Source organism: Vicugna pacos, chromosome 23 (genome assembly GCF_048564905.1).
Source record: "Vicugna pacos chromosome 23, VicPac4, whole genome shotgun sequence".
Classification (NCBI taxonomy): Eukaryota; Metazoa; Chordata; class Mammalia; order Artiodactyla; family Camelidae; genus Vicugna; species Vicugna pacos.
The window spans coordinates 190,488-200,000 of NC_133009.1; the positions used below are offsets into that span (position 1 = coordinate 190,488).

The window sequence follows — 9,513 nt, forward strand, 5'->3', positions numbered from 1 at the left end:
CCAACCGTCAAAAAGTATATCCTTCAAAATGGTAACTGTCATTTAAGGGCACTCAATAGCAAATGAAGTATCCCTTTTCACTCTTACTTTGACGTTAAGGCTGAGCCAAGGATAACTCCAACCAGCGGTAAAAATCTAGCATCTACTATCTTGTATCTAAATACAGCTTTTACATCAAATAATACAAACAGTCTGAATTTATCTATGCGGTTGATTCATAAAATCCTAAGAAAAATTTCAGAAATATATGCATCAAGCTATACACATTTACAATCTTTTTGTTTAATCTTTAAGCAAGTTAACATATAAGACAAATAGTTTCTCAAAGAAACTTACTCAAGAATTACCCTAGCGAGTATGTGCATGATTATCTTCTCTTCTTTATACTTACAGGTTTTCCCCCCACATTTTCTATGATGATATATTATTTCTCTAACAAAGGTTTATTAAAGCAATGACTTCATGTAGCAAGAAATAACTACAACTTACAGAAAAGTGGAAAGCATGGTTCATTTTGATCTTACTCTTATCTTTTTGAATAAATCTGATTCATTTCAGGCACAAACAAAATTGGCATAAAAAAACCAAGTCTTATCTAAAAATTAAAAATATATTTCTCAAAAGAAATTTCACTACAATAAATGCAGTATGAAGATGACTAAAATTTCAGTCATATTCTCTGAGTGGATGAGAAACTGAAAAGATAATTCCGACATTCTCTTTACATCATCCTTTCTAAATCTGAAAAAAAGATACAGAAATATTATTTTTAAAATGGGAGCCATTTGATTCAGTCCACATTCTCAATATATCACATCTTGTGATATATGCGTTTATATTACTTAACATTTAGAACATGTCTAACTGGGATGGTCAAGAAAAACTTTCTTCAATGTTTTATGTCTTTTTTATTAATTTCCTAGTTTGAAATGGGAAAAAAAGCTAATCCTACCAAATGTTCCATTTAAATTATTTTATAATGAATTCAAAAGGTAACTGCATTCTTCAATATTCTGACTTCAAATTTATATATAATGTTATCTGAAATCAGTGTGGCCTATGTTATGTCTCAAAAATCTTTTTGCTTATAAGTGGATATTTTAATAAATCACTTTTATTTACATATTCAGTTCTGTACAAAACAGTCAACAGTACATTTGTTATTTACCTTAAGGAGATCTATTTCTTTGATACAATCAGCACGTGCTTTGGCATCCATTAAATCAAATATCTAAAAACAGAATCCAGAATTACTTAATAAAATAGCAACCTATGGTTCAAGCTAGCATGTAAGTCCACTGTAACATGTCACACATCATCACACACACTAGGAAGTGCTCTTCCCAATCAGCTTTGAGAAGCTGTGGAGGCCTTAGGTGTTTAATCTCACGTCACCACTAGTGCTTACATTTTTCCATCCAAAATATTAAAAATGGAAAAAGAGAACAGCTGGATATACAAAATCTTAAGTTCAAACAGAGCAGAATGGAAGTTGTGAGATTGTGATATGTTAATATAATCAATAGTTAAAATACTGAACAACGTGCTAAGTACACTGCATGAACTTACTCACTGAATTCTCATTTAATCCTTATGAGGACAGTATTAGCAGCATCCTCACTTTACAGATGAAGAGAAGCAGGCTTAGGGAGCTAAAGTTCACACAGCTAACTGATGGAGCGGCCAGAGGTCATCCTCCAGGTTGTCCCTCTGGAACCAGACACGTCCAAGCCCTCAACCACTGACCATCAACGTATACGCTCAGACTGGGTCTGAAAGGTCTAACGCACGCATCCTTGACAGGGCTGCTACCACTCCAAGGAGGTGAAAATTGGTTCTTCGGAGAGAGGGCTGACAAAGCCTTGCTCCTTTTAAGCACAGATTTACATATAACACATGAACAGGTATATCATATCTATGGAGTTCAAATTGCACGAGTGGGCTGATTAGGAAAAAATGTCCCAAAAGGCTCCTTAAAGGTGATAATAAAGGCAAGGTTGAGGAACGCTGATCGACTGTAAAAAACATGAAAATAAATTATATAGTCAAAGGGCTCTTTAGTATGTCTCTGAAAACAAAGAAGTGTCTCAATTGTTCAAGTGTGTGGAAAAGTAAATAAAAAAGCAATATGCTAAATACTGCAGAAAATACCTTAATAAGTCAATACTCCAAGCATAAATGAGGATAACATGTTCCTGCCCCTGCTCTTCCATCACTCACAAAACTGTGCTGAATGTCAACCGATTATTAGGTTTCATTATACACACAAGCAAGGAAGCAGCCTGCCGCCCTCAGGACGCACACCATCCGAGGCGGGCTGCAGACAGGGCCCGAGAACCAGACCCGAGCCGGCCGGCCGCAGGCGCTGCTGCGCAGACTGACGTGAGGGCCTCGGGGTTGGGGGGGGCTGCCGGGAGGGAGGGGGGCTGGCAGGGGCCCCACACTTGACTTACACCTGCAGGACAGTGTAATGCCCCTCACAAGGCTCCTCACAGAAGTAGGTAAAAATGAAAAGTTCACTACTGAAAGCAGTAAACTTCAACAATTTCACACAGAATAGCCCCTCATTCCCCAAACTGCCAAAAGATGCCAGAAGAATGGTGTTGCTGTACAGCAAGTTAAACAACAATGGCCAATATTTACATCAACAGAAAGTTTTGAACTTGATGTTAGTTACCAGCATGAAATACACACACACACAACACACACACACACACACACACACCACTTATGCTTAAAAACCAACGAAGCGAGAGAAGTAACTGACACGCCGACTCGTGAAGGAGGACATCACTCTTGGGAACTACCGCTCACAGGGCACTTGGGATAACTCAAAGAAATTTGGGGTCTTGGACCTTGAAGGAATTCCTGGAAAATTTAAGGTGACAAAGGACAATTCTGGTATGAGCGATTAAAATGAAAAAATCGCCAACTTGGAGACACATGTAGAACTAACCTCCCAGTAATCAACGTCTCTATGATGGGAAAAACGTTAAAGCACAGAAGACAGCGAGCAAGACGAGAATAAGATGTGCTATGACAGTTTTAGGAACTCCTCCCTGGACACAAAATACCAAGACAGAAGTGTGCCACACAGAAATCACGAATCTTTAATTCAACTTAGAGTTAAATTAATTTACAATTACAAATTAACTTTTATTTTAAATTAATTTACAATTACAAATTAACTTTTATTTTTAACTGAATCTCAATATGAAGTCACCTCTCAAACACTAAGGAAAGAAGCACTGGTGGCCATTTAAGGCAAAACTAAATTCTGAACCAAAAACATTTCATTGGAAATTCACAAGTATCTTGCTTTTTCTCTTAGCCATCATGTCAAGACAAAAATAAAAGCTGAATCTTTAGATTAAATCATTCCCAGACATAGATTCAAAGCTATCTGACTCCATGAGCAAGATAAGGCAATATATACAGAAAAAAATCTGGATTTTATAAAAATATTTTTCATTAACTACTTACAAGCTAGTCTTCAGAAAGCATCTTTTTCCAATTCTACCAAAGTTTCTTTGAATTTTTAAACTGATTTTATACTTGCTAAGAACAAAGTTAGCAGTAGTGTTTTGGCAAGTACTGGCTGATAAATTCTTGATATTCTCTGAATCCTTTAAAATGTCTTCTTTGATCGTCTTCCAATTTTACCAAAACTCTGAGAAGAGGAACAATGACTGGGGACAAGCAAGACGGGGTAGGGGGTGGCGTCTGAAGGGGAAATGCCAGCGCTGCTCGGAGAGCTGACAAAGCCCAAGAAAGTCAACCGTGGAAGCCAGACCTTCAATCAGAGTTCAGAGAGGGCGGGAGAGCGGCTGTGGAAGACCAGGACGGGGTGGAAGTACGGGAGAGAGAGGAGAGCTGAGTCCCACGAGTCCCTCACTCTGTTTCTCTTCCTCCCTAAGCCTCCAGCACTGACCGCGGAGCCCAGGTGACCAGTGACACTGCAGGCACGAGCTGAGGGAGGGAAGCAGGGAGACAGGGAAGCGTATCTGCACGTGGAATTTCGAAACTGTCACAGTAGTCACATCTTAATTGTGGCAAAGGAATCATAGTGGGATGCGAGCAAATTTTCCTAAAGACTGGGGGGCGCAGCCGGGCACCATGGGCTCTCCGTCCCGGAGGGGCCATGCGTCCGGCCCACGCTCTCTGCCCCCGACACGGCTAGCAGCAAACACCCAGGGCATCACCAGTGCTTACAGGCCGCGGAGCCGTGACCCTGGACTTGGGGGACAAGGCGGAGCAGTGCCTTGAGAAGTGAGCTGAGGAGTCTGGGCGCTGCTTCTCAAGAGTCTCATGAAAGATTTGTGAGCAGAGAAGTGAGTTATAAATGCAGACTTTCAACACATGAACTCAACCAGCCTATCGAGGGCAGATTCTGGAAGCGCTGGGAACAGTGACACAGCCCTTTAGACAGGTAACACAGCCCTAAAATAACAAGTCTCACGAGGAAATCCAGTATCTGAGTCTTCATGGAGTTTCTGAAGAGGTGCTAGGAGTCTTCAGAAAAGAAGTGTCTGGTCAACAATGTTTTAGTAAACACTTTCCCACTAAGCTGCAGAGATGGCTTTTTAAAAGGAAGAACCATGGTCTTTACTGCTCAGCACAAGTGCCATACATCACAAAAATCAGTAACAGCTCTGAAATGCAAACAGATTTCTCCTCTTAAAGGTTTAAGAGACTGTCTCCTAATTAAATAAGCTAAGAATATCTTTGCAACACCACTTCTCTCTTGCATAAATTAGCAGATGTCCCAACATCTACACTAAAAAGCACAGGGGAACAGCAAAACCCAAGAGGGCAAACTGAACTTGGCACAGCGGGCAACACGTGTCCAAGGGTCATCATGGCGGGAAATGGGGGCAGCTGGAGGGGCGCACATCTACCCGACACAGACGGGAACCACGACTGGGCAGATTAACTCAGGTCCATTCCAACGTCCAGTCAAAGGGAAGAAACGTACGGGCAACATGAAGCGATACAGACGGAGTTATAAGAGGCCTGGAAGAGCTTCTGTTCTTCCTCCCTCCCCCCCTTCTTCCCTTCTTTTCTTTCTAAGTCACTTCGAAAGACAAGGCTCTGTGATTTAAAATGCAACCACATGAGAACAGCACTCTGCCTCTGTCCACACTCAGAGTGGAGGAGGGGGCTAGGGAGGCCGCAGGGGCCTCCGGCCAGTTTCTCAGCACCCCCCAACCCCGCCCTGCCGCAGACCAGCAGCCGTCTTCTCTCTGGTCCGTGCTGTGTGTTCTGCTGGTACTTTATTTTGAAAATAACCAATTTGGCAGATTATTGCCCCCCTGGAGAATCCATGGTGAGTCCTTACTCTCCTCCTATTCAAACTCCTGTTCCTGGTTTCAACGTTCCGCAGAACCCGGTCTCGCCTCGACAGCCTGGCTTTCGCTCAATTCCACCAACTCCAACAGCTCCAACTGACATCCCCATTCCACCAAGTATTTACATCAGGAAGCCACGCCCAGGGTTCAGCAGTTACTTGTTCTAGATACCTCTCTCTCCGAGAGGGTAGAAATAGAATCACTAGTTTCTTCTTCCCCACTTTGGTGCCCAGAGATACTCTGCAGACTTCGATACCTTTTAAAAACGGATCAAAGAGTTCTTTTGTAAGGAAATAATCATTCTTAAAGCCATCTGTGTCATAACACTAATACTTGCATTTTAGGCTGTATTTTCTCACTAAAAGTGGCATGTGGCGAGAGGGAAGATGGCCGCCCTCACATGCTGCCAGTGAGGCGGTCAAAGGGTGCGAGTGTAGGGTAACTTGGTACTAACTCACAGCGCCAACCACGCATCCCTGCGCTCATCACTTCCCTTCTCAGGCACACAAGCAGGGACGTTCTTGCACATGTGCTCCGGGAAACACACGTGTGAACACCATGGAAGGGCTGTTTGTAACAGCAAACAACTGTGCACAACCTAAACAGCAGGCAGACGTAACAAAAACTGAGCACCAGACACATGTAAACGAATCCTAGACACACACGCATATGTGCGCACTGTGTGTGTAATACGCACAAAGAATAAAGAACCGCCACACGCACCAGCACGTGACTACATCTATTAAACAGATTTACTCAGAAACGTACACAGATAGAAGGGGGGAAACTCCAAAGAAAAAGAAAGGAATGATCAACACACAATTCCGGACAGGGACGGGAGAGGCAGGCTTGCATCAAGTTACTTTTGAGGTTTTACTTTGCGAGCTGAGCGCTGCAGACGAGAGGTTCTTCACATCTATCACATACGCCCATAAACCTTTCATAAATATTTACTGTTTCCTTAAAGATGTAAGTGAAAACTGTTCATCTCTGTAATGGCTGTCACAAACATACTGGTCCTTCACCAAGTTTATATATTATATATACTTGTAAGAGGACACTGAGGTTCCACAGGTCTCAACCAAGAAGAGAACCCAGGGCTGCAGAGTAAAATGTGAAGCCCACAGGCAGGTGTGAACAAAAACCACCTTCCCTGGAAAAGGTGAGGAAGACTGTCAAGCACATTCTGAGGCAGAAAGGCAAGGGCTTTCTAGACCAGAGGGCAGGTGGACGGAGACTTGCTAGACTCCGGGGGCAGTGAGCCGCCCGGGACTGTGGCTCAGCGGGACGAGTCCACAGGGGCGGGGGCAGGACTTGGTCAGCGGGGACAGGCTGGGACCTGGGACCTGGGACCTGGGACGCAAGGCTGCAATGCTTGCACCCGACTGAGCAACAGAACACACAGAAACTGGAAGGGACTGAAAAGAATTGCGTGCCTGTGTGGTGGGGGCAAGTGATGAACAGTGATACAAAAAAACCAAAGATCCAACTGCCACTTCGGAGGTGTGGGGAGCAGCGGTGGGGGGGGGACTGTGGCCCCTGGGCACAGCAGCAGCAGTGGTCGCCACCCACCCCCACCCCATCGCCCCACCCCCACCCTCATTCCAGATCCCGGACCCCCGGACCCCCCAGGCAGCAAGCAAGGGCACCTGCTCCTTGTCCTCGCCCCTTTCTGCTGCAGCACGAGCCCCAGTAAAGCCTCCCTGGGTCCCTCCTCTGCCCTCTTATCAGTTTCTACAGATTGTGGAGCCAGAGAATCCTGGTCGGTAACAAGAGGAGCGGGAGAAAGACACACGCACCCGAGGACAAGCGGAAGGAGTCGGCGCCGCAGCGCAAGGCTGACCCCAGAACCGCACAGACGTAGCACGCGGTTTTCAGCAGGGCCGCAATCCTCTCATTTTACCAACTTCATTTTTTAAAAATTTTCCAGTAAATAAAGTTCACTCCAGTTTTCCTTTATTGACAGTGCGGTTCTCTCCGCAAGCTTCATCCCCGCCCTCCCCGCCCACCCCGAGCCCTGCCGGCCGCGCGCCGCCCTCACGCAGCGCAGGCTCTAAGTCCCTCCCCCCCTCCGGGCCCACGGTCACTGGGCCTGGCGGGGGACACCGCTCCCGCTCACGTGTCCAGCTGGAGCAATGGTGACAACTCAGATCCGCCTCCCAAAATCTAGAGCTGTGACAGCTTTTCTAAGGTCATTCCACTCGTTATTCAATCCGGGTGAACAAAGCCAGTGAAATTTTAAAAGTAATATTAAAACCAAACATTAATTTCCACCATGTCCTACACTCAATTCCAGCTTTTAAAGCACAATTTTTATTCTTTCCCATCATTCTCAACTTCAGACTGTCATCACCCAATCATTCAGGACATACTTTTCTCTATTCACTATTCACACAGTATAATTTTACACTGATTTAGATAATTAAAGTCATCTTACCTGCACTTTTTTTAAAGCTACTGGAACTCCATCCAAGAGACAGGCTGCTCTGTAAACTTCACTAAATTGCCCGCGACGATTTTTTTTTTCTATTCGAAAGTTGGCTAACGTATTATAGCCCATATCGGGTCGTAAGGCCTTCTGTAATCAAAAAAGTCAGAAAAGTTTTCAGTCACATAGTGTACACACAATAGTGGATTGTTTTCACATAAGCAGGTGATTCCTATGGTAAACCTGCAGACATCCATTCACCCAACATGTATTTACTGAACCATTCACATATATAAAAAAATACACACATACATTCATTTAGTCCAATCTGCCACCTAATGCATGAAAATCTTCTCAACTTCCTGAAAATTATTTAACTTCTGCCAAGAACAGTTCCAGCAGCAGGGAGTTTACCACCTCCTCATCACTTTTTTTAAAAAAGACTTACTTTTTTTTAAGGCACTTCTAAGGTTCACAGCAAAACTACGAGGAAGGCACAGAGACTCCCGACACACCCCGAGCCCACAGATGCACTGCTTTCCCAGGATCAGCGCCCCCACCAGAATGGGCCCGTGCCACCGACATGCCACCACCACCCCGAGTCCATTGTTCACACTAGGTGTGTGCACTCTCTGGGTCTGGGCACACGTATCACGACGTGTGTCCACAACAACGGTACCGGAGTCTGCTCTGAAAATCCTGTGCCCCGCCCTTGCATCACCCCCCACACACACTGGGCTTTTCACTTCTTCCAGAACGTTGCATGGCTAGACTCTTACAGGACGGAGCTTTTCAGACTGGCTTCTTTCACTTAGTACATAGTTACATTTTTAAACAATTTTTTCTATTGTTTGTGGACAAAGTCATTTCTTTTTAAAACTAACACTTTTCAGTACTTCCTAAGTGCCAGGCGCTGTACCAGCTGCTAGGGAAAGAGGTGCATGGGAGATGCGTCTGCTCTGACAGAGATGGCCCAAGTACATAGAAGAGGCTCTCAGCGGTGCTGGGAGAGAAATAATTACAGGGTGTGGAGGGAGCACAGCACCCATTCCCATTTTGAGGCAAAACTCAACATCTGACACATTTCACCCATTGTTTATGGACTCATTCATTCATTCAATCAGTCGCAGGATAAACATTAACTCAACACCCACTGCAGTCGGACCCTGTCTACTACTGGGGTTACTACCTACACCCAGGGAACAGTGACTTTTAAGCTTCCACTGACACTCAATATCCATACCTGTAAAAAATATAACAGAATAGTCTAGTTAGCTATCATATGCACTTACAGCATCTCTTTTTTGGCTAAAAATGCATGGGCCTTTTCAGGATCCCTGGATTGCTGGCAAGTACACTCCTGTAGGCCTTTTAGCCCGCTGCTCTCATCCTTCTGGACTTCCTTTGCTCTCTGAGCCAACTCGGTGTAAACAAAACACTCTTGTGGGCCCTGACTGTGCACCCTCTAGTAAGAATGAACATTAAATACCTATTAATGCAGCCGAAGAGCATGCTGGTTCCTAAACACACTAAAGTCAATGTGAACGTGCAGCCCCCCAGACAAACTCTGGTTAAGGCTGACAACTCCATGACTTACACAGAGGGCCATGGGCTATTCTGACATATGGGCAGTACATTACCCCCCCACCCCCGTACATGTTATCTTGTTGATTTCACTACCTCTGTCAAGCTAGCAAAAATGTTACAAAATTCTACTAAAGTTTCACTGTCATTCAA

General features: G+C 44.5%; 1 protein-coding gene across 3 annotated transcripts in view; it reads right to left on the reverse strand.

Annotated features, from left to right (window-relative positions):
- The window catches only part of LOC140688665 (serine/threonine-protein kinase Nek7-like), a 118,424-nt gene that overhangs the window by 94,537 nt on the left and 14,374 nt on the right, over window positions 1-9,513 (reverse strand). For all 3 annotated transcript variants that reach the window (XM_072948271.1, XM_072948269.1, XM_072948270.1), the window contains exons 2-3: window positions 7,786-7,926; window positions 1,169-1,231 (exon numbers count right to left, since the gene is read on the reverse strand). In XM_072948271.1, the coding sequence (XP_072804372.1) occupies window positions 1,169-1,231; window positions 7,786-7,926 (204 nt within the window). The remainder of the gene's footprint in view (window positions 1-1,168; window positions 1,232-7,785; window positions 7,927-9,513) is intronic.